Source organism: Muscardinus avellanarius (genome assembly GCF_963383645.1).
Source record: "Muscardinus avellanarius genome assembly, chromosome: 4".
Taxonomy (NCBI): domain Eukaryota; kingdom Metazoa; phylum Chordata; class Mammalia; order Rodentia; family Gliridae; genus Muscardinus; species Muscardinus avellanarius.
Genome location: NC_137789.1, coordinates 17,713,922 through 17,740,060, shown reverse-complemented (window position 1 = coordinate 17,740,060; position 26,139 = coordinate 17,713,922). Strand labels below are relative to the sequence as shown.

Sequence of the window (26,139 nt, the reverse complement as noted above, 5' to 3'; positions counted from 1 at the left end):
AGATAAAGATATTAGTGGCTTGGACAGTTTCCAGCACATCGCATGCAGTCAAAATCACAGAAATTGGGCTAGGGGTACAGCCCAGTGGTAGAGCACTTGCCTGGCATGTGTAAGGCCCTGGGTTTGATCCCCAGCAGTGGGGGGAAAAAAATCACAAAATTTGCTAAGTAAATCTTGGAAGTATAAACACGATTCCCCTAGGTTATAGATGAAAAAAATGACTCCTTGCATCAGGAGGCAAAAAGGAACCTAAATAGAGTACAAGTTACAAAGTCCAAGCAACTGATGCCCTGTTGCATGGTGATTAAGAACATGGGCTTTACACATGGACACAGCCGGATTCCAGCCCACTTACTAAGAGTGGCATCATGGGCAAAGTAACTTTTCCATGCCTCAATTTAGCCATTACAAAACAGAGGTGATGCCAGCACCAATGATGTTGTTATTAAGGTGATTAAATGTGGTAATGTGTGTGAAATCCCACAGCACATAGCAACAAATAGATGTTTAAAACAGGGAAGCTAATACTGTTATTATTATCACTATCCTCATCTCAGGCTCCATAGTATATCTTCTAACATTTCCTAATTAATTTATGGTAAGACTGCCATCTACTTTCAAAGTTCATACAACAGAAAAAAGAAGATTCCAGAAATAAAACAGCTGCCAGAAACAAGAGCAGCAAAAGAAGGAAGGAAAATGAAAAACTGTAAAAACTAGATTCCCAAGGTACTGCATTATAGCACAATGGTGCCCATGGAGATGCTTAGCCACTGAGAAAAGGGTTACATTACCTTTGATATATTGTTTTAAGATGGCAAGGAAATATATTTCTAAAATTAGGGGCTCTGCCAGTGGTAGAGTGCTTGCTTACATCCCCGAGGTCCTCAATTCAATCCCCACCTCCGGGGAGGAGCTTAAAACCAGATAGATTTGCTTTGAAATGGTTTATCACAACTTTTGGTGTAAAAGATAAACTTCCATTCCCTTCAAAATTTACCTCCTATAAAAGAATAAAGTAAATGAGGCATGATTATATAAATGAAGTGGATGTTTCTGCTATAACTATCCAACACTGATTTCTCTAATCTCCCTACAGCTCTTACAGGATGCCTCTCCTCTCGTGCTCTGTAAGGTTCTATGACACGTGCAGACTTCAAGGAGGCAGTAAAGAATTCCACGTACTGCCAGACCGTCTCAGAGATGTTGCTCTGATCTTGTGAGCAAATCTGCATTTATCAATTCTATTTCCTTTAGTGACCGAATAACAAAATCCCTCTTAAGATTAGAAAGAAAATCAAATTTTAAAATCAAACCACATTTCAAATTTCTTAAAAGGTTTTTTTGTTTTGTTTTGTTTTTCACTTCCTTGTAAAAACATTGGTCATCATTGAACATACAGAGGCAACAAAATGCACCCAGGATACATGCATCAACAAGTCAACAAATCAAAATACATGGACAACACAAATTTTAAACGAACAGTACTACAGCAGCTCATGTTGCATTTAACCATCGTTCTAGTGCTAATAGAGAAATAACTAATATGAGAGACAAGGAGTTCCAATTTCAATCTGAAGCAAGATTCTCTGTGGCAGGTAACATGAAACAATGGTCTTATGGAGTCATTTTCTTATAGGGAACCGTTTTCAGAAATCACCGTGTAAAGCACAGTATTAGAGTAGAACAAAAAAAGTGGGGGGGGGCTTCATTTTTTTTTAAATGATTTACCTAAATGATTCAAATTTTTACTTTGACTCTAAAATTATCTTTCAATGTGAAGATTATATTCCATTTTTGGCAACTTAAATAATTCTCAAATTTTAAAATAAAATAACATTCCTTTAATAATTCTGTTATAATATAAATCCTGTTAATATGACTGGATTGTTTTCAAGAGAAAAGAAACCAGCAATCAAAATTCCTTTCTAAACGTATAGGCTGAGTTTTCTGATATGGGATTTAACTAATGGGAAGAAAAGCACCATGATAAAATATTTTTTTAAAAAAGAACTGCAATCAATATACAAATTAGAAACAAAAGCACTTAATCATTTAAAAAACAAAACCTAAATAAGTACTCTAACCCTATGAATCTAAAATTTAAAAAAAATTATTTTTGGTGTCCTTGTTGATATCATATGATATATTCTTAACAATTTGGTTTAAGATCTCAAATTGTACAATCTTAACTTGATCAAAGAGAATCATGTAATTTTTATGTAAGAATTTCATATATTTACTTTAATATCATATGGTATATTTTCCTTTTCCCCTCAAAAGTCTATGATTAACATATAGCACTAAAACCATTCTGAAGTGCATGAGAGAGAATTTACAACAGATTTTCTTATTTGAAAAATTCTCCTTTGAAAATAATAGCTCAAAATAATTACATGTGAATGAAATGTTAACATAAGATTACTGTAAATATAGCCATCCTACAAGTTTGTCTTTTTCAGCATCTATTTAGCAACATAATTTCAAGATCAAAATAGTAAATTTTAATTTTCCTCTCATCCATGATGTGTTTAATTATTCTGTTAAAATAAGAGTAATTTTTAGCATGTATAACAAACCACATGCTAAAGAACTTAAAGGATTTAGAACTTATGATTCATACATGGTTACATAGGTCAGATATACAAGACTGGAAATATGCGACTTTAACCAAGCATATGCTTTAAAAACCACAAAAGAAAAACAAAACACCAGAAATAGGAGAACTGATTTCACCTTATGCCACTTCTGACCATCAGACTACACAGTAAAATAAATTTTTTAACATAAAATATTTAGTTTCACTTCAAAAGAAATTACTCAAATAAAATTCACTAAAGAAGATATAATGAGATTAGGATTATGAGCCTGAAGTACTCAGACTCATTTCATTCAGATGAGAAGGGAATATTTTAGGGGAAAAAATCCTTTTCAAACAATGCAGCCTGTATCTCATTAACCTTCCAAACATCACTGTAGCGTCACCATTATACCATAAACCTTCTTGACAGTTTCTATTTTCTACTTCTCTAAACAAATTTTAGCTTCTTAATTTCAAAGTATCACATCGAATTGCTTGGTTCACCCCAATTCCATGAACCTTATTTTAAAATCCTGTAAAATAACATTTCTTTCCCCTCAGGAGTCAAAACCCACCATGCAACTATTCAAAATTGGTAAATAAAGGGTAAAAAATTTCAACTGGAAATAAGTACACCAATTGGTATACATGGTTTATGTAAACAGAAAGATCACAGAATTGCTCTTTCTGATTAACCCTTGACTCTTAAGACACTATGGTCAGGAAATTAAAATGAGTAACATATGCTTAAAATGTGCATCCATTCTGAATAGATGTGAGTTAAGAAAATGACTGAAATTATATGATTGTAAATGTTTACTGTGAAACAGTACAAAATCGATGTTGCCAAAACAGAGTAAAAAAATCTTTAACTTATATCAAACGTCTTAAGTAATTTGGAAAAAATCCTAAGGTTGAACTATCAAAGAACAACAATGACAATATGCTTTCATGCATGGATACATATTAAGTAACAAATAAGCAAACCCCAAGTCCATACAGTACATCAATGACTGAAACTTAAATAATACTTTGATATATAAAGAAAGAGAAGGAAAAGATAAAATGTTGATGGCCATTGATGAAACAGCATCTCAACAATTTACACAAAATGATACTAAATAGTTTTTTAAAAAGATGTCCTAAGGAGACCAAGCCACAATAAGTTAGTGTTTTCCATAATACATGCGGAATTATTTGATCCCGTTTCTATACACTGTTACTGTCTTAACTCCTAAATGTTGTGACAGCATATTCAATAACTGAGGTACATTAGTTTACATCTGTTACAGGTATTCTAAGAGGATGAATTATTCTTTTCCAGTTTTTCATCTTCTTCACCTCCTCCCAAGAAAAGCAAAGGAAACATTCCTAGAATGCATCCAATAGTCACCCCAACAGCTTTGCCCTAAGGAAACAGAAGAGAACATTTTCAAAGTTACTATGACCCTCAGAGGCATATCTTTGCTTAAGCATTTATGACAATAATTACCATGTACTATAAAATTCAATGGTGACTGCATTTCTGCTGATCCTAGTAACATAAATTTAAAAAATACACTATAGGCCAGTCAGGGTAGCACACATCTGTAAGTCCAGTACTTGGCAAGGCTGAGACAGGAGGATCACAAGTTTGAAGCCAGCCTCAGCAATTTAGCAAAGGCCCTCAGCAACTTAGCAAGGCCTTCAGCAATGTAGCAAGACCCTGTTTCAAAATTTAAAAAAAAAGGGGGGGGGGGCTGAAAATATAGCTCAGAGGTATGAAGTCCCTGGGTTCAATCTGTACTACCACAAAACAAATCAACCTACAAAAATATTCTAGAAAAGGTTAATTCAAAGTTCAAAGCAGAACCAGGGATGTGGCTTGGTGGTAGAGTGCTTGCTTAGTATGCATCATGCCCTGCATTCAATTCCCAGAAAATATACAGGGAAGGAAGGGACAGGACAGGACGGGATGGGACGGGAAGGGAGGAGAAGGGAAGGGAAGGGAAGGCAAAAGATAGTTTAAAGTAACCAGCACAAAAATTGTCATAAAATAATATCAAAGAAATATTCAAATAAAAAAATCACTAAAAATTGTACCTATATTAAGATGAGAAGGCAGTAAAAAAACACTATTTTTATTTGCTATGTCCTAAATATATCCCTTTTTCAATATTTATTCCCATGTATACCTAATTATATGCAGCTATAACCATTATGTAAAGACAGATTTGTGTTCTGACTCACTCTACACCCTACAGTGACACATTTTTTCAAAACTGTTGCATAAATTAAAGACTTCTAAATTCTACTGAATTGGTGGATATATAATCTCCTTAAAGCTTTCTTCTCCATGAAAAAATAAAAACCACTACTACCTTTTCACCATGTTATGTGATAGAATAATAAACCTTCTGTATATAATTCTTCCCAATGATTAACTTAAAATCAAATACTAATATTGTACATCTTCATAGAATATTGTCATGCTGCCTACCGTGACAAATCTGCATATACATATATCATTTTTACCAATATCAATATATGCATATATACATATAGAGAAAACAATTTTTCTGCAACCTCACCTACACTATGAAATTTAAAATTTTTTATTTCTATAATGATTTTTAAAAATTGCACTCCTATGATGACAATCAGGTTTAAACACTTTTCAATAAAGTTTTCTTAATGGAGAATCTACTATGTGTCAAACTCTATGTGGGTATTCCAGGAAAACAGACACTAATCTCATGCCGTCTATCTCCAGGAGCTTCCAGTTAGTTATGCAAAGAAACATTCTATTACACCTTATAGACGCTATGTTAGCTGCATAATCTATACTCTTGAAGAAAATATCTTCTCCTATACATGTCCATTTAGCTATGAGATCCAACAGTTTTTTTAATAAATTTTAATAGGAGACATTAATGCTTTGACAACAGCTTACATAACATTTTTCAACTCTGTTGTTTTGGGGTTTCTGTTGTTTTTGGCAGCAGTGGTGATGGTAGAAGTTTTATGTCCACTTCTTATATTAATAAAGATCTAATTTTCATTATGTCCAAAATTTTAAAGGTATCATTCCTCTGAAATTTTACCAAGCTGAAATATTCTTTATTCCAGATGCTAATTAAACTAATCCTAGATTGTTAATTTTATTCACCATTTGTATTAATTTACATATTCAGAGAAAGACTATATTCTGTTTTTTGGGGTTTTTTGTGGTATTGGGGATGGAATCCAGGGGCATTCTACCTCCAAGCTACACCTCCAGCCCTATTTTTTTTTATTCTTTATTTTGAAACAGGGTCTCACTGAGTTGCAAAAGGCCTCACTAAGTAGCTGAGGCTGGCTGTGAACCGCAATCCTGTCTCAGCCTCCCAAATGCTGGGATTACAAGCGTGTGCCACCACACCCATCTACATTCTTTTTTAAACTCCTGATTTCCCTGTATACACAAAACGACTGCTGCTAATGTGCTTCATTCTTCGTCCCACCCACCATCCTGTTAGAATGCCTTTCCCCTGTCCACAGCAGCCAAGGCCTCCTCCAGCTCCCTTGAGGTCCCTAGGCACTGAGTCCTGACCCAATGATCTCAATAGAGATCAAAGAACAGTCAGTAGAACAGGAAGGGAGGGAAAAAAGTGCTAACCCTCTTCTGACTCTCTCATCAAGAACCTGAAACATTTCTCAATTGTAAAACAGTTACTTATATATTAGACTTTATGACAGTCTTATCCCTACATCTGAGGCTTATCTGAGATGACATCTATCAGATGTCAGTATGTTCTGTCAGAAAATATTTTCTGATGCTTGAAATTCTAGTACTTGGAAGGCTGAAACAGAACGATCACAGGTTCCCAGACAGCCTCAGCTTCTTAGTGAGGCCATCCACAACTTAGTGAGACCTTGTTTCAAAATAAAGAATAAAAAATGGGACTAGGGGTGTAGCTCGGAGGTAGAATGTCCCTGAGCTTAATCCCCAGTACCGCAAAAAAAAAAAAAAAGAAGAAGAGGAGGAGGAGGAGGAGGAGGAGGAGGAGAATGTTTTTTGAGTTTCAGCCAACTAAATTACAAAGTAGGTTTTGAAGTGTAACCTATGTCAACTGGAACCTGCATGTGCGTTTGTGTCTATTTTATTACGAGTAACTTTCAGAGTTAGTTCATGTCATGAATAGATGCTGATCACTAACTTCAAATACTTCTGGCTGTAGGTAAACAAAATTCTATGCTACATATTAGATTGATCCTAAACTACACGCAGAGTCAACAGCTAAGGAACATAATCAGCTTCTCTATGCTGGTGAGGACTTCATCAAAGCAAACATATAAATACTAGATTAGGAATGGAAGTACTTGAGTCATAAAATAAATGAAATGCTTATAATATAGGAAGAACACAGAATGGTGTAAGAAGAGAACCCAGGGAAACTAACTTCTGATTCCAAATGTAATGCTAACATTTTAAACCAAACCATAAGAATGTTAGAATATCCTTTTCCCCCAATGACTCTGGGCTGATATCTGCTACCTAGATTCATTTAAATTTATCTACAAATTGCAGGATAGGGACAAGAAAGAGTCTAAAATTAACATTATATATATATATATATATATATATATATATATATATGCATGTATTTTTTTTTTTGCAGTACTATGGATGAAACCCAGGAGCATTCTACTTCTGTGCTACATCCCCAGCCCTGTTAAACTTTATATTTGAAAACATCTAGCTAAGTTGATGAAAGCCTAACTATGTTGCTGAGGCTGTCTTCCAACCTGAGATCCTCCTGTCTCAGCCATGCATGTGCTGGGATTACAGGTGTGTGCCATTGACCCTGGTAACATTCTGCCTCTTGAAAGGCTTATTAGCCCTTAAAAGGTAAAACATCTTCATTTTGTTTCTACATACTATTACATTTCAGTTGGAAGCTAATACTTCTCCAGTAGGTTAGTGACACTACTACTACTAACACACACACACACACACACACACACACACACACACACACAGAGAGAGAGAGAGAGAGAGAGAGAGAGAGAGAGAGAGAGAGAGAGAGAGAGAGAGAGAGTGTTTTGTGGTACTGGGGGTTGAATACAGGTATTTTATACCTCTGAGCTATGCCCACAGTCCCAGCCCTATTTTATATTTATTTTGAATCACTAAGTTGCTGAGGGCCTCACTAAATTGCTGAGGCTGGCCTAGAACCTGTGATTCTCTCCTGTCTTAGCCTCCTATGTACTGGGATTATGGGTGTGTGCTTCCAGCTTGGTTACTACTCATATTTTAAAGACACAGTTTTTTCTAGGTATCAGTGAAGGGTATCTAGGTATTAGTTCCAGGACACCCTGAAGTTTATAACAAAATCTGTGGATGCTCAAGTTCCTTATGAAAAATGACGCAGTATTTTCATATAACATATATATGTATACATATATATATCCTCCTATATATTTTAAATCATTTCTAAATTACTTATAGTTCCTAGTACAATGTAAATAGTATTGTTTGGGGACAATAAACATGATAAGGAGAAAAGTTCATGCATATACAATTATATATACACATAAAATTTTATCAATACATATATAATTTTTAAAGTATTTTTGATCCTTGGTTAATTGAATCCAAGGATGGGGAACCTGTGGATACAGAGGGCCTGATGTGTCTCACACACACACACACACACACACACACACACACACACACACACGTTCAGAAACCTTGCTTGATGTCTTAATAGCATTAAAACCATAAAACTTTCTTTGTAGACTTCCATAAAATCATGAGCTCTTATGTATTCTCTAGATTCTTTATCCTGTATAGTCCCTCTGGACCAAAAGTACTCAGATTTTACAGTGTTAACAGAAGCACCCTCAGGGCTTGTTAAAGCACATTTCTTCCTCTCTAACTCTGTAATAGTCAGAGTTTAAGGTGGATGCAGGATCCTCTTCCCAGTATTCATGCATAATCTCCTCCAGTAAAGCATAGGCAGGATGCTCTAACCTGCTTCTAGCCAGGAGGAAAGGTGATGGATGTTACCCCTAGGAATACATTAGGCTATAATACACCTTTTACAAGCAGACTCATGTCTCTGCTTCTCTGCTTGCTCTGGAGAAGCAAACTTTCAGGTTATGAGAGGGCCTATGAAGACACACACGGGAAGAAACTTAAGTGGCTCTAGATGGTGAGAGAGCATGCTAGGAGATGGGGGTGGCCTCTGGTCAACAGACATTCAAGATTTGAATTTCCACAAGGAAATTAGTTTAACCAAAGACATGTGTGAGCTTAGAAGTTGATTCGTCACCGGTTGACCCTCCAGACAACAACCACGTCCCGGCTGCGGACTGACTGCAGCCTTCCAGAGGACCCAAGGAAGCTCTGCCTCGTCGCCGAGTCCAAGAAAGTGAGAGGCAGCAAGTGTGGGTGGCTACAGCTGCTAAGTCGATGGCGATGCTCTACACTGCTATAGACAGGTCTAAGATTGGGTCTGAGCGTTTTCATTTCTAACAAGTTTCCACATGACGTTCATCTGGTTGCTCCTGGCACCATACTTTGGGAACCATTTCCCTATACAAAATCTCACTATCTCCCATGGCTTTAACACTCATTTACCTTTGGAGTTACTTCCTACTTAATACCACAACCTGACACTCTTGTACCACCACCAATTTCTTTTACCATATTCAACCTTTTGAAAAACCTCCATATTTTTGAACTTCTAATATACTAAAAATTTTTATTAGATTTTTTTTGTCTATCTCCTCCCCTGCTGCAATACATGAAAAAAAAATCTTGTTTTGTTACCTGAGGTACTAAGAACTCCTAGATCTGTACCTCGCACACTGTAGGTAAATAATAAGTATTTATTTATTGAATGAATGATGATATCCATCATCTGTCATCCAGACCTCTTTAATTCTTGACCTTTTAATCCAAATGCCTAATAAGAACCACCATTTGACTGCCCTGCTAGCATTCCAAACTGAATGTGTCTATAACAGAACCTGTCATCTTTCCTGACTTTTCCTCCTTTTCTTGACTTAATGGCAGCATTATGATCCCTCCGGTTTCCTTTCTATGTCAAGTCTTTGCTGGTTCACCCCAACCTGTGCACGAGGTCCAGGCTCCCGAGCAGAGCACAGGCAACGCCTTTCCTGCCGGATCCATGCTGATCTCTTCAATGCTGTTTTCTACTACTACTCTACCCATTACATAGTATTTCATAAATACTTAATTTCTTTGAAGTTCCCCTTTTTAAATCATGTCCTCTACTTGCTAGTCAGTACACTTGAAAATCTCTTACTCATCTAGTAAATGTCTCATCAATAATTCAAATACCTGCTTAGATTCAATAATCGCCAAGACATTTTCCCACCAAAAAAATTCTTTCCCTAAAGTGTTAATTCCCTTATTTGAAGTACTGCTATATTTTGTGCATAATTATATTACTGCACATATACATTAAATAATAATTTGTCTACATGTCTTCTCCCACCTTAAACTAGTTCCACAAAGATAACTATGGTTTATTATTCATTTTATGTCCTTCAATCTCTAGCAAGTAACATTACTAAACAGTATAAAAATTGTGTGTGATGGATACCAGGGGTTGAACAGAGGGGCACTCCACCTCTGAGCTACACCCGAGACTTTTTTATTCTTTGTTTTGAAATAGGATCTTGCTAGGTTGATGAGAGTCCCACTACATTACTGAGGCTGTCCACATTACTGAGGCTGCCCACACAAATCTGCAATTCTCCTGTCTCAGCCTCTCAAGTACTGTAATTACAGGTGTGCACTAACACGCCCAGCTATGTATACTTAAAAAAAATAAGGAGTCAATAACAAATTGTTGTTTTTCTGAAAACTACCAAGGTGTGGATGATTTAACAACTCCACTTAAATCAATTTTAGTTTGAACTCTCAAGGGTCTGAACCAACCATATAGTGTCATGCTTTGACTCATCAAATTAATTATCATAAGCTATACAAATTACTTACCAAATGTGTACTAACACGTGTTTGCCACATGTCAACTTGCTTTGGTGTGAGATCGGGAATTGACAGGCCTAACCTGGAAGCCAAAGCTTCAACATAGCCTGCAAGTCTTTAAACAAAAAGAGAAGAGAAGAGAAAATGGGTTTTTAGAGAGACATGCAAATATTCTCACATAGTACAAAACTAAACACTACAAAAAGAAGCAAGATAATTGTTTTATGATAGAATCTAAAACTAAATGGCTTTAAAATATATTAGATCATTTGAATTTATTAAATATATCAGTTTTAACCTTTAAGTTTAAAACTGAACATTGAGACATTTACATGGTGATAGTGCGATAGATTTGTCAGGAATTCAAAACTATAAATTCTGATCATGGTCCTAAAACAAAGGAACTTTCTTTTTTTCTTTTTCTTTTTTTGTGGGTCTGGGGATGGAACCCGGGGACATTTGGTCTCTGAGCTATACCCCCTGCCCTATTTCTTATTCTTTATTTTGAAACAGGGGCTCACTAAGTTGCAGAGGGCCTCACTAAGTAGCTGAACCGCAATCCTCCAGTCTCAGCCTTCCAAATGCTGGGTTTACAAGCATGCACCACCACACCCGGCAGGAACTTTATTTTTACCAGTAGCTCTGGCCCTAATCTGTAGTGAAGAAATCTAAGAGAGTTCTATCATTCATAAAACTGTATCTGCTTAGATTAGAGAGCGACTAAGCCCAAGTCCGAATCTCAACATGTAAACTCAAATTAGCCAAGTAGGAAAGACATGAAGATCAAAGAGAGCAAGAGAAAGACATTTATCATAAACATTAATGCCGATTCCTCTGCCTTCCCCAAGAGAGAAAGAGAAAGAGGGCTTTTTCCAAGTAGACCTCCTCAGTTTGTTTTATCACTCTTGCCACAGGAAATAAAGAGAAAAATGGACAAATTTATGCTTAGGGGGCTGAGGGTATGACTCAGTGGCAACGCATACACACAAGGTGTGTGTGTGTGTGTGTGTGTGTGTGTGTGTGTGTGTGTGTGTGTGCATGTTTTCACCACTATGCCTTTCAAAGTTCCATTCTCTAGGTAATATGCCCAATCATTTTTCTCAAACTTGGGCCACATGTCTTATCTCTAGCCTTTGTGGGTGTGGTCTGGGATGGAGGTTCTTGTTTCTGATCCTGTTTTTCCCCCTTGGAGATGTCTATAAAATAAATCTTTGATAAATGAAAAATTCATTTTGCTTTCAATTATGGTGGTTTTAGAATACATTTTTTTCATATACAATAATTTCAGGGCTTCATCTTCAGAAAATTTAGTTCTGTATAACTTGGGTATAATATAATCACTTATATATAATGCACCCCAAGTGTTTAATACTACCGACTTAGGAACATTTCAAGTTAAAAGTTTAGTTCTAGAATGCGAAGAAAACTAAGTGCTCCTTTTTTCATGCTTCTCAAAGGAGAATGAAAGCCGGGCATGGTGGCGCACGCTTGTAATCCCAGCATTCGGAAGGCTGAGACCCGAGGATCATGGTTCGCGGACAGCCTCAGCTACTTAGTGAGGCCCTCTGCAACTCAGTGAGACCTGGTTTCAAAATAAAGAATAAAAAATAGGGCAGGGGGCATAGCTTGGAGGTCAAATGGCCCTGGGTTCCATCCTCAGACCCGCAAAAACAAAACAAAGGAGAATGAAAAAATGAAAGAATATATGTATAGAAGTGAATAAATGAATGGACCTACCCAAGTCCAGCTAAATCTGACACAAGATTTCCCAAAGCAGCAGCTAAAAATTGGAAAAACAGACAGGTAAACTATTACATAAAAGAAAAATCATGATACAGCACTATGCAATCCATAGAGAACTAGTCTAGAAGAATTACCACATTTTAAAAACTATGACAACTACATAAAAGTAACTCATTGGATAGCTCTAAATCTCAAAAGAGTTCACAGAGCACAATCTGAAATTATAATATTCTAGCTCCATTAAGTAACAAAACTTTTTAAATAAAAGTTTCCATTTGGGCTTCAACACTAAAACATACAATATTCTATGGTCCTATCACTCATATAATATCTGTTTCAGAAAACTTAGGACACTTGGAAGCTAAAGATGAAAGCCACAAATACAGCTCTAAATTCGAGGGTCAAGAAAAAGAAGTGTTTCTTTTGCCAACTCGTTGGCCTCCTGCTTTTTACAAGAATACAAAAGCATCTTCAAATTTTACCATCATGAAAAATAAAGTGGCAAAAAGAAACAAAGGAGATGAATTTCAACCTCATATTTTGGTTTCTAATTTTTCTACTTAACTAGAAAACACATATTTTAATAGAGACAAAAGGCAAAAAGTTTGAGGGTAGCATTGAATCAACAGAAAAACTTGTCTTAACATAAACAGTATAATACTGTTACCCATTAACTAACATATAGTACCTAAAATTTCTAAGGGAAAAATATGCTATACCTACAAAACTAGATTAGGATTAAGAAGATAAACTAATAAAAATTTCAATGAGTAAATTCATTTCAAATAAATTACTGTCTTTTAAACCTAATCTATTAAAGTGTTCTATAAATATGTAAGCAATGGAATAATAACATTTACATGATTAATACCTGCCATTGTTGAAATTCCAAAAATAATTCCAATAGACATTTCAATATGGGTTCCCTGAAAATAATTAGGAAAAAAATCATTAAAATTGAAGTTAAAGTGACTATAAAGAAATAGCAAAGCATTCATAAAAACAAGTAAATTAGTTAAATCAACATAGTGTGGCAAAACTGTGTACAGACAATATGGAGAAATCTGCACTATAATGAAATAATTCACTTAAATATTAAATACACACATTCATACAGAAATACATCAATAACATTTTATTCATTAAAATTAGGCCTTTATAAAAATAAAAATGGCAACACATATAGAAATACAATTCATCATTAAGGATCTAGAATTTGTTTCTCTGTCACAGAGAAAGACGATTTAAAGCTCTCTGAACACAAAGACAACAAATTCACATAATTTCAATTCCGAGTGATCCAACTAGACTTGATACTTACTCTACTGAAAGATTAAAACAACAAACTAAACCAGTTTCTAGAGAAACTGAGATTTGTAAAGTTATCCCTATAGCCCTTACTTCTTTAACCACTAGGTAGTGAACCTACAATTCATTTATACACAGTAACTACATTTAGTATAACAAATCTGCATAAACCCAGGTCCTACTGCATTTCCACTGAGAATTTCAGGCTTGCTTTCTCAGTGATACATTTGAATCACTGGTTCCTCTGAAAAAATGCAGAGCTCACATTTTTACTTCCACTTTAAAGAGGAAGTACTGAAGAAGATTAAACTATTCTGAGGGTATATTATACAGAATAAAGAAAGCATCCTAGGATCTGTTCCAATCTTTTAGCAAAGATACCCTAGGTGAACTTAATTTTCAAGAATTCTCTTGAATATTCACATTTGAAATTTTGTTTAAAAAAAAAGTTCATATCTCGTTGGGCGTGGTGGTGCACGCTTGTAATCCCCGTGCTTGGGAGGTGGAGACAGGAGGATCATGCAGGTTCGAAGCCAGCCCTGCTGGCTTAAGAGACCCTGTTTCCAAATAAAATATAAAAAATAGGTCTGGGAGTGTAGCCTGGAGGGAGAAGGGTTACATCTCCAGTACTACCAAAAACAAAATAAATAAAAAAGTTCAAATCTCAAAGATGTTGAGGAAAAAAAAGAATACCCTATTAACACAAAATTATATTACCTATCAATTATTTATAAAACTGAAAAGAAGCTGAGTTAACACTCCTTTAACACATAATTCTTGTTGAATATGGGCCACACAGTCGGATGAACAAAAGTGTCCCAGGCAGTTAAAACTGCAAGCCTTCTAAAGCACCCAAAGAATCAAATTTCTAAAGTATGAAATTTAAAAAAAAGAAAGAAAAGAAAAGGAAAAAAAAAAAACAGGCACAGAGAAGGAAAAGAATAAAGATGCATATCTTTATATATGAATGCAAGGGAACTTGAGCACGGCTATAGAAGGGCTCTCACAGCTACCCTGTATAATAAATATACACAGCACCTTTAACAGCAACGAATAATTGGCAATGACCACAGAAAGAACCTTTATGTAACACATGTATTTAAAAAGTATTTATGTATCTAAATAAAGACACTAGAAGGTCCTTTTAATGGCATGAAAAGACAAACTTATTCAAAGATGGTTTGAGGGCAATCCAGCTCTTCTTTACTTTGTCCCATAGTTACATCAAATTTTGTGCTAATACATGAAGTAGAAATTACAAATAAATATAGTTCTAGTTTTTTTTAAAGTTATGCCTGGTTTGCTATCTTAATAAAATGAATCTATTCTAAAATCCTGAAAAAATTTATTGTGATTAAACTTTTAAAAATGTAATCCCAGAACACCACTAAAATATGTTATAAAAAGGATCAAATAATATAAAAGTTAAAAATAAAAAACCCAAGGCTTAATACTAATAGCAGCCAAAAATAAAGGTCTAATCTATTATAAGCAGTTATATAAAAATTTGCTTTTATGACTCCAACTAGGGTAGCAGCCAGGAATGTTTATCTAACAAAAAGAAAAACATAAAATGTCTGTGATATTTGACAAGAAATGGCATGAGAGGACAGAATAAAACAGCTCCTTACTATATCAAAACAGCACAGCTATTCCACAGTGCAAGGAGGGAGTCATTGTTTAAAAGATGAGTAAAAAGGTAAGAAATAGCCTTATGGTAGTAATAGTGACTTATCTTTTCAATCTGTCTCAGCAGAAAATATATATTACTTATTTACTTTAGTCTCAGAAGTTTATTACAAAGCCTCACTAGAAAATTTCACTGTCTTTAAATTATTTGTACAAAATTATGACTAGATAGTATTTTGTCACACCTATCACTCTTATCTGACATTAAAGTCAGCAGTTTAAGATATTTACTTCTTTAAAAACTGATATGTCCCTGAAGTTGGATTTCAACATAAAAAGAATAAAGAGTTATTACTAATTCAGTCAACCATCTCAGGTCTGCAAAAAGAGTCCACTCACACTCATAATGAGGAACAAGGCTGAGGAACATATACTAATGAACAATCCTAAGAGAATTTGGCTTTTGATTACATTTTGTTTAGTTTGGTTTGGTTTCAGTTAGTAGCTGTATTAAAATAGCTATGTATTAATTTAAATGTTTATGTAAAAGGATAAGACCACAATGTACAGGTCTCATAGAGGATTTAAGAAGCTACCACAGCTTCCCTACTCTGATCTCGCTCCAAAATATCCCCACACTCCTCTTTATGGAAAATATATCATCTCCACAATTCTCAGTAGCTAAGGATACTGTTTCGGTATTTGATTATTTAAGGTCCACCCTGTTAAGGTGAAAAATACAACTGTCATTAAGATGGAATTATGAGTACTAGCTGTCAATAAGAAGAATTTAAAATGTTGAGTGAGCCAGGCGTGATGGTACACAGTAATCCCAGTATTTGGTATGCTGAGACAAGAGGATTCCAAGTTTGAGGCCAGACTCAGCAACTTAGAAAAACTCTGTTTAAAATAAAACAGAGAGTTTTATTTGCGGTGTAGTCTAGCATATATCCACATTGATGGGAGTTCAGCTAACCAGAACATCCTGCCATTTCCCTGGTTGAGGAAACTTCCAGGGCCCGCACAGAGGGATGGTGTCGTGCTGCGGGAACAGCCACAGAAGACCACCAGGGATGTCACAGCCTGAGATGTAAGCATTGCCATTTCTTAAATAAAGAAAAATTAAATGTTGAGTGAAATCTTGTGAAACTGAAATAAATATTTACTTCAGAGACACTTTAGTCAATATAACTCATAAACAACAAAAAAAAATTTTTTTTGCAGTACTGGGAGTGGAACCCAGGGGCATTCTACCTCTGAGCTACACCCTTAAAACTATTTTTTTATTCTTTATTTTGAAACAAGGTCTCACTGAGTTGCAAAGGGCCTCACTAAGTAGCTGAGGATGTCCATAAACTGTGATTCTCCTGTCTCAGCCTCCCAAATGCTGAGATTACAAGTGTGCGCCACCACGCCCAGCAACACACATAAAGTCTTATGATGGCTTATAAATTCATCCTACTGGAGGTTTGATCACAATTATATTTGATTTACATTAACCATTTAAATAATCTCAGTCAGATCTTAATAGTTTTTAAAAAGGCAATGTGGTTCTAAATAGTTGAATAAGTTTCTCATATTCACAAATAAACAAACTGACCCATTTTATTCTTATATGCACATAAGAAAACATTGTGGAATTACATGTTAGGGTCCCGCACTGAATGTGCCAACCTTTAGAGGTCTGGTCTTGCCAGCTTACTCCCCTCAAGAGCCCTGTGATGGTGCTTACACCTCAGGCTGTGACATCCCTGGTGTCTCCTGTGACTGTTCCCGCAGCAGGACACCATCCCTCTGTGCGGGCCCTGGAAGTTTCCTCAACCAGGGAAATGGCAGGATGTTCTGGTTAGCTGAACTCCATTAATGTGGACATATGCTAGACTACACTGCAAATAAAAATATTCCTGAATGAACCAATTTTAGGTATTATTTTAGCAACTTTTATAACCTATATAAATTACTCTTCTAATATTTATTTTGGAACTAGACCTTCTATTTATATTCTTTTGTAGTACAGATTATTTCTGAAACATCAAAAAAGAAGCCCTTTATCTCTCATGTATTTTCCTCACAATAAACAATCCTAAGATCATTTCATCTTTTTTCCCCAGTATTCTCTTTAGAGTATAGCTATAGTATAAATAATAGCTAAAACATTTTTTTTAGAGTCAGTGAAGCTGACAACAAACTCTGAGCTCTAACTCACACACAAAATCACTTTGATTTTCTCAAATGAGTTTAAGTTAAAAACCCCATGGGATATTTCTTTCTCCTCCCAGGATATAAGTAATAGACCTTCTATCCATTTACTGCTAAGATCTGAGAAAGATGATCTTCTATAACATTCTAAAACTACGCATCCAAAGTTATTAACTAAAAAAAAAGTTGTTAACTGCCTTCTTAACTGAACTATGATCACCCATTATATCTGGACAAATAAAAGTGGACAGAGCACTGGGCAGATTTAGAAAACTCGCATTTTAATTGTGACTCTTTTTCTGTTTTGAAATACTGGCATTCATTAGAAAGGTGCATCAGACATCTTGAGATTATAAAACACTTTTAAGGCACATCCTTAATTAAAATGAAAATCGACCACAGGGCCTCGTGCATGCTAGACAAGCACTCTTACCACTGGGCTTTCTCCTCAGCCCAAGGAGAACCTTTTTCAACAATACAGTGCAACAAAAGCAAAAGGGTGATATATTCAATGTTCTAAATTAACCTTAAGAGATCTTGGGTTAAATAGCCAACTAAAAGCTAGACGATGTATCAACCTGTTAAAACATTTTAGAAAGAGAAAATTCAACAAGGAACTAATCAAATAACTTACACGTGTGATGAAAGCTACTGATGCAATTAAAGAACATTAGAATAATTTACATTTTTCTTTAATAATGTTAAAACTAGATCAAATAAAAACCCTAAATGTTTTTCTAAATGCTTTGCCAAAATTCTTAATGATTAATATATGATGCCTTAAAATTACTTAATGAAAGAGTAAAAAAGCCTGTTCATTATAAAACCTTATAGCTATAATATGCAAATTATTAGAAAAATGTAGATCATAATAATTTCTTAACTCAAAATAGAAGTGTTGAGAGAAGAACTTACTGCAAAAATCATAATTGCATTATCCAAAAAGCCAAACCCTACGAAAGGTATCGCATTGTGGATGAATACTGAAAAACATCAAAAACAGAAAAATATACTTTAAGATTTCTATAACTTTAAAATAACAAAAACAGATCATATGGTTAAAGTTTCCTAAATAGACTTGAAAATCTTTAGAATTTGTTTTTTGTTGCTTGTAGCCAACTGATCCTGCTAATGCTATAAGTTTAACTACTTAATAAGTTTAACTCATAGAAAAACCAAGACAAAAATACATAACATGTAAAAATAGTTGTTAGGCTTCTGTGCTTTCTTATTAGCAATACACACACAGGGACACACACAAATATACATATAGTTAATGACAGAACAAATCAGTAAACGTAAGTACTACATTCTACCTAAGAATTGCTACTGACATCAATGTACTTCTTTCTTATGCCCTAGATGCTGTTATCATAAAACTGATTGTACTAGAAATATGAAAAATGTCCAGACTCAAGAGGTTATTTGATTATTTTTCCTCATACATTTAATTAATTAATTTATTTATTGTGGTACTGGGGATAGAACCCAGGGGCATTCTACCTCCGAGCTACACCCCCAGCCCTATTTTTTATTCTTTATTTTGAAACAGAGTCTCACGGAGTTGCCTAGGGCCTCACTAAGTAGGGCCTCACTAGGGCCTCCAACCACGATCCTCCTGTCTTAGCCTCCCAAATGCTGGGTTACAAGCATGAGCCACCATGCCCAGCTACAAGTCAGTGTTTTAAAAGAAATGCAAGGTAAAGGTGACCTCATCTTCATTAGACACCCGTATGTAGTCTTTCCTCTCTTATAATTTACTAGGGTCTCTAAGTCCTGCTGCAAACTATAAAGAATCAATATTTATTTTAAATTAAAAGGAACTTGGCCCTTTCCTACCAAAGGCACACTTTATCTCATATATCTATTACATAATCTGAATCATCTGAGATATTAAAAGTACAACTAGTAAAAACAAATACTTATTTTAAAAATAAAGTTGTCCTCATTTTTTCGTATTTGCATCTTCAGCACATTGTACAATGCTGAGAACATTACAGATACAAATAAATATTAATGGGCTAAGTTCAGGAGCACTAATCTGGAAGAGAAGGCGATATTGAGAGAACTGAAGGCAGACTATGGAGCAGATTAAAAGCCGAGAACAGGTAAAAGGCTTCATTCTAATTAACCTACAATGTTGCCAAGGGTCATTCAGCTGAGGATTTATTTTGGTAAACACGGAAACTCTTGTTTTGTACTATGTCCAAAAAATAGTCCCTTAAGCCAATTGGTCATATGTGTTAAGAGATTTTATGACCTTTTCTTTTAATGCAGTTAAGTCCATGGAAAGTACAATTAAAATATAATCCAGAAGGTATGAAAGCCTGATATTACTAGAGTGAGTTCTGCACCAATCAGGGAAGGCTGATACGCAGTATAAACAGCACTTCTAACCACAACCACTACCAAAGACTAAGAGAAAGGGGAGACAGTAAATACAGTGTAAGAATAAAAATACTGTTACGTGTAATATTATAATTATAACATGGCATACAGTAGTATGTAGTAAGTATATATCATTTCAGATTTCTTGTTATTAAGTAAAAATGCCCAAGATCAAGAGCAAGATATTTAATTATGAAGAATAACATTTTAGTTATTAAGATGATAAAATCAAATAGCACACTAATGAAATGGGATTCTTCCGATTCTATCCTTAGTTCTTTAACTTTCTGCCTAAGGCCAGTTGCTTATCTACTGAACGTTCAAAATCATATAAGTAGGCAGCTCCTAAGGCATACACAAAATCCTAATCTCCAAAAACATAATACAATTTTAGTAGGCCAAAAAGTATAATAAAATTTTTTAAATTCACTGAATGAAACATGTAAAGAAAAAGCTCCTTATGTATATCAGCAATATAAATATGGCAAACTAGTGGCAAATTCAGTTGGGATTATTCAGTATTTTGGTATTAAGGTAGCAGCATCTCTAAAACTGTCCAGTTACATATATCTTTAAATTAGGTGCTAAGGGCATTAAATTAAGATTATACTAACTGCTATCTAGTAAAAACTTGGTCATTAAAACCAAGACACATTGCTGTAATAATCACTTTGAACTATAAGATACACTATGTTTTTATGTTTACACCTAAATAAATGTCAAAGGAAAATAAAACATTTTTCAAAAATGACAACTATGTACTGTGCAATGCATTGGGAACTTTAGGTACAAAGATAAGCAAAGACTTGGCTCCCACCCTTCATAGGTTTTAGGCAAGTAACATCCACATAAACAGGCAATTTCAATATGACCTACAAAAAATTATAGTATTATGTGGTAACCTCAATCACAGATGGAATGAATCTATGCTGGAAGAACCAGGAGAGAGTCTTCTTCCTGGGTGGGAAGAGAAGTCTTAAAAGAATTCTTAAATTGTTTTGATATTTGGAAAAAGTTAATTTCTAGTATTAATTATATTCTACCTGTGAGAAAAACTGACTATTAAGTACTTTTTTCTAATAATACAAAATTTCTCTCAAGTATATAATGATCTTATTCTAATTTGTGATTTCTTCGATTTTCTTCTAGGAAACACTATTCTATAACTCAGAAGTTATTAGCCAATCACATTTAATATTAAGCTTTCATTTACAACCTACCTGAATTCACTACTTGTTAAGTAATTCTCTTTGTCCACTGTCTTTATAAAAGACCCTAAACTTTTAGTTTTAGGTTACTTCCATGTTAGCTCTGCAATATTCATTCCCGTCAAAACAGAGAAAGAATGAGCAGGAGCAGACAGTTCTTCCTCGAAGCTTTACATGAACTTTACTTTTTCACTATTAAAAACTTAAGCTAACCTTAAGTATTTTCATCATCAGAGAAGTTTTTATCTACCCTTGAGCCTACAAATGCTGGGTAAGCAGTTACCTGATTGAAATGCAAAGACATCCTTTTCTTGAGAAGTTAAATACATATTTTCTCCTGGGAATTAAGGTAACTTCTAACATAAATACAATTCTCTTTCTAATGGTAATAATAGTTTAACAACGTGAGATACTTAATATTAGATGTTCTATAGTGTCGTGATTTTCTCAAGTTTATAAAGTACTTCTGCATATTAAATAGGATAATTTAATTTACTCTCTCTGGAAAGATTTAATTTCCTGACTGTAGTATCAGTGAATGTTAGGTACAATTGTTTCAAGCCCAAAAGACAGGTGCACATATATTTAGCAATCATAGAGCCATTACCATATCTCAGCTGTCCTGGGGTGGGTGGTTGAGCTTCCAGTTTTTCTAAAGGGGAAAAAAGGGTGTTGGGCAAGAATTAGTTACTATAGCATGATTTTTTTTATTACAAAGAAAATAACCAGCAGACATACAAAATGGGAAAAGATCAGAGTTTATTCATATATTCTATTTAGGTTAATGGACCAAAGTTATCCACTTAAAAGCATATTAATTGCTATGGATTAAATTACAAGATTAGCAAACAAAACTGAACTTTAGTTACAAGCTTACTGTGGACTCTGTAACTCTGGGTAAATCAAGTGGTTTTTCTTAAGTTCTTGAAACTATATAATGGGCCTGTTTACATTAATAAGAGCAGAAAAACACTTAAGCTTATAGCTACTTGTCTTTAAGATGACAACTCCAGATGGCTTACGAATTGATAACAAAAAAAAATACATCTGAGTACACTCAGTGTATACTCAGATGTCATTTAAGTATAGAAAAATAATATTGTTTTTAAAACAACGGAATTATAATGATGATTTTATTGGATTGTGTAATACTCATTAAGTAACTCTCTTTGGTAACATACTGAATATTTTTATTTTTGAAATCTCTACTACTAGATTATATAGACAGTATTCTATATACAACCCACAAGTATGTTATTCAAAGTCAAAAGTAGTAATATTTTATAATATATTTCATAATACAGCTTTCCCAAGTTTAAACCAAGTATCTTTAAAAGCCACCATAGTGTATACAAATTAACAATTTTAATTAGCAAAGTACCTAATCTTAGAACCATCTCATCCTGTGTAAGTTTAAAAGGCAGAGCATTCTACCTTCTCTGTCCTCACCCAATCCAAAAGAACTAATGTTCCCGTGTAGAGAAGAACCTACACACTGGTCACTGGCTCCAAACAGTCAGTACAACCAGACTGTCCAAGGAAACACAGCACACGCTGAGTACACATTTTATAAAATATTTATAACATGGCAAGATAAGAAATAAAGAAAACAGAGTAAGAATAAAATTAATCTCCATTAATGATCTATATAAAAAGGAAATGTGGTCCCTATGTGTGGCTGATGTTTGTATAGTTTGTTTATGTGACTGTGATAATGGATTTGCAATAAGAAATACATTAAAATCTAGAGTTTAGCCAGATGTGGTGGTATACACTTGTAATCCTCGCGCTTGGGAGGCTGAAACAGGAGGATTGCACAGTTCGAAGCCAGCCTCAGCTACTTAGTGAGGTTCTCGGCAACTTAGTGAGACCCTGTTTCCAAATAAAGTATAAAAATAGGTCTGGGAGTACAGCCTGGAGGTAGAAAAACCCTTGGGCTCAATCCCAGCACCAATAAATAAATAAATAAACAAACAAACAAACCAAAATTTAGAGTTTAATCAATTATTCAGAAAGTTCTACAAACACAAGTTTACATTTTATTCTTTTTTAGAAGACTTAAGAAATGAAGATGTTATTTTTATAAAATTTTACATTTAAGCCGGGCGTGGTGGCGCACCCTTGTAATCCCTGCACTTGGGAGGCGAAGAGAGGAGGATTGCACAGGTTCGAAGCCAGCTGCGCTGGCTTAAAAGACCCTGTTTCCAAATAAAAAGTATAAAAAAAAAAAAATAGGTCTGGGAATGTAGCCGGGAAATAGAAGGGCTTCCATGAACCCCAGTACCAGCAAAAAAAAAAAAAAAAAGTTACAATTAGCTAAAATGTAATCTCCATTTTTTCATAAGCACCATTCTCTCAAAGTGTACTTCAACAGCATGCAAACCTTTTTCCGAATACTGCTACACTCCCAAGAACTCTCTGGTGAGGTGGACATGCAAATGTGGCTACAGACCAGAACTACTGTGAGTCGCATTATTCTCATCATCACCTGAGAAAGCAACTGGGTAAATTCATGGTGGGAACAAGGGTTTCTCCGCCCCTCTCCTGTGTTTTCTTTGTTGATTAGCCATCTACTAGTCTAGACCTGTTACCTTTGGATCAAGCTGTGTTTGTACAAAGATACACAGCACAATGTTAAACACCCTTAGAGAAGTCATCTCCAACTGAGAGATTCCCAGGTTTTGCTGTAGACTAAAGGTTTCTGTACCCTGGGCATGTTCTAAGAATTATTTTAAAATAAATTCCCAATCAACTGTTTGCTTATTATTATATGTATGTATTCCTTTCTTGGTGCACTGTAGTCATACATCTTAATGTAGGACAAGATGGTAGAGGCATCCATGCACACATCCCTCATTTAGCCCTTCCGCATCCCTACCCCTCCCTCCTCATGTTCGGCTTAGTGACTGACTGTGATATGTTTGTGAATGTACATCATGTGCATTTGTATTCTAAAGTAGCATCTGGTGGTAGAAGAAATTGGCTATCCATAGGTTCTAATAAACTGAGCTCCAGCCAATCAAGATTTTCATTCTCCTGTACTAGAGGTTATCTAAAAATAATTTTTTTGGTAAGACTAAGGAGAAGCTTTGCCAAGGATGTATACTTGGGACAGTAATCCTAGAAATGATTCTATACTACTGCAGTGACCAAATGACCTCTAACTACTTAAGAAAAAATTTCCATTTTGAAATTCCTATCTTCTTTAATCCTAGGAAATTTTTTACTAGTTTTTATCAGAATATATTTTAGAAAACTTTAAAACTGAAGTTTATCTTAATTAAAATATTTTTATCGCCGGGCGTGGTGGCACACGTTTGTAATCCCCGCGCTTGGGAGACGGAGACAGGAGGATCGTGTAGGTTCGAAGCCAGCCTCACTGGCTTAAGAGACCCTGTTTCCAAACAAAAATATAAAAAATAGGTGTCCGGAAGTGTAGCCCGGAGGTAGAAGGGTTTCCAGAAACCCCAGCACCATATATGTGTGTGTGTGTGTGTGTGTGTGTGTGTGTGTGTGTGTGTGTGTGTGTGTGTTTGTGTGTATTATCAAAACAGGTGTGGTGGCACACACTTGTAATTACATACAGCATTTGGGAGTCTAAGACAGGAGGATCGTGGTTCGCAGACAGCCTCAGCTACTTAGTGAGGTCCTTTGCAACTCAGTGAGACCCTGTTTCAAACTAAAGAATAAAAAATAAGGCTGGAGGTGTTGCTCAGAGGTAGAATGCCCTGGGTTCCATCCCCAATACCACAAATATATATATAATCAGTGCTACTAAATTTTACATTAAAACTCAAAATAAAATATTATTTTAGACTGTACTTTTCAGGAACATACAACAAATTTTAAAACTGAAGCTCTGGGAATTGAACTATCTAGGTTTACATGCCTGTGCTAGTTCCTATCTGTGGCTGTAGCTACTTCTAACTGCACTCCCTCCTCCTTAGTCTGGGTTGGCAATGAATCTTTTTATTAGGAAATACTATCATTGACAGTATCTCTCACAGCAATGAGAGAATGCATGAGGTTGGGGTCTGCAATGACAAGGTCAGAGATTTCTGTTTTACTGCACTAACAAAGTCTGGGCTTATCATTTGTTGTAGGTGTTTTAAGAGCAGCCCTGTGAAACAAAATCTTAAGTGTCGATCATTATTATAGTATTTTATGAGGAGAGAAAAAGTACAAATAGCTTCTTTAAGAACAACAAAAAACAAAATTGAAAGTTAAAGAAATTTTCTAGATTTTAACTGACTTATAACTGGATGATTTACCTATAAGAAATTGAATCAAAACAACTGTGCCTATACCAAGCAACTACCTGCCAGCAGCAGACAGCACACTCATGACTCCCGGCTGGGCGTTTACCTTCTGCCAAGGGATGGCATAACAGAAAAACTACCAAAGACACCATTCTCCCTCCCAAGAAGAACTCAGGCTAATACACATACACGTCAAACTACTATTTTTTTAAATTCTCTCTCACACACTCATATCATCATGAAGAGATACATGTTCTGGTCTTTACTGTAACTGACTGGTCTGTGGTCAATTTCTGCAGAATTTTCTTTCTCTTACTGAAGAGGTAATATTTATCTCTATATAACACTTAGCTGTATTGATTTTATATAATTATAGCATATGATACATCTGACTTCTACTGTTATTTGTAACATCTGATAAATCATATTTCCAAATATTACTTGGCCCTTGAAATCTGCATTAGTCAGTAAATCTATTAGTGTAATAAGGACCAAGAAATTCAAAATCAAGAAAAGAAAAGTCCAGTTGACAATAATATCCAAGTTTCTTGATTGTTTTATTTCCTTTGTCTTTCACTAGATCGTCTTTTCCTTAGTAAATAAAATTTTATGAAACTATCAAATTCCTACCTTGAATAAACAATTTTCTGAGAGCAGATTCTAAAAATAATTTATTCAAAAGGAAAAAAAATCGTGTGTCTTGCTGTTTTTAAAAACTAACAAAGCTGCCGGGCGTGGTGGGGCAGGCTTGAATCCCTGCGCTTGGGAGGCGGAGACAGGAGGATCACGCTGGTTCGGAGCCAGCCTTGCTGGCTTAAGAGACCCTGTTTCCAAATTAAA

General features: G+C 35.1%; 1 protein-coding gene across 1 annotated transcript in view; it reads right to left on the bottom strand.

Annotated features, from left to right (window-relative positions):
* Window positions 1-3,878: 3,878 nt before the first annotated feature.
* TMEM65 (transmembrane protein 65) overlaps window positions 3,879-26,139 on the bottom strand; it is a gene marked incomplete at both ends in the record, with an annotated part of 49,840 nt that continues 27,579 nt past the window's right edge. Inside the window, 6 exons of the mRNA XM_080694719.1 lie at window positions 3,879-3,989; window positions 10,575-10,680; window positions 12,303-12,345; window positions 13,180-13,234; window positions 18,360-18,427; window positions 21,648-21,692. Coding sequence (XP_080550845.1) covers window positions 3,879-3,989; window positions 10,575-10,680; window positions 12,303-12,345; window positions 13,180-13,234; window positions 18,360-18,427; window positions 21,648-21,692 — 428 coding nt within the window. The remainder of the gene's footprint in view (window positions 3,990-10,574; window positions 10,681-12,302; window positions 12,346-13,179; window positions 13,235-18,359; window positions 18,428-21,647; window positions 21,693-26,139) is intronic.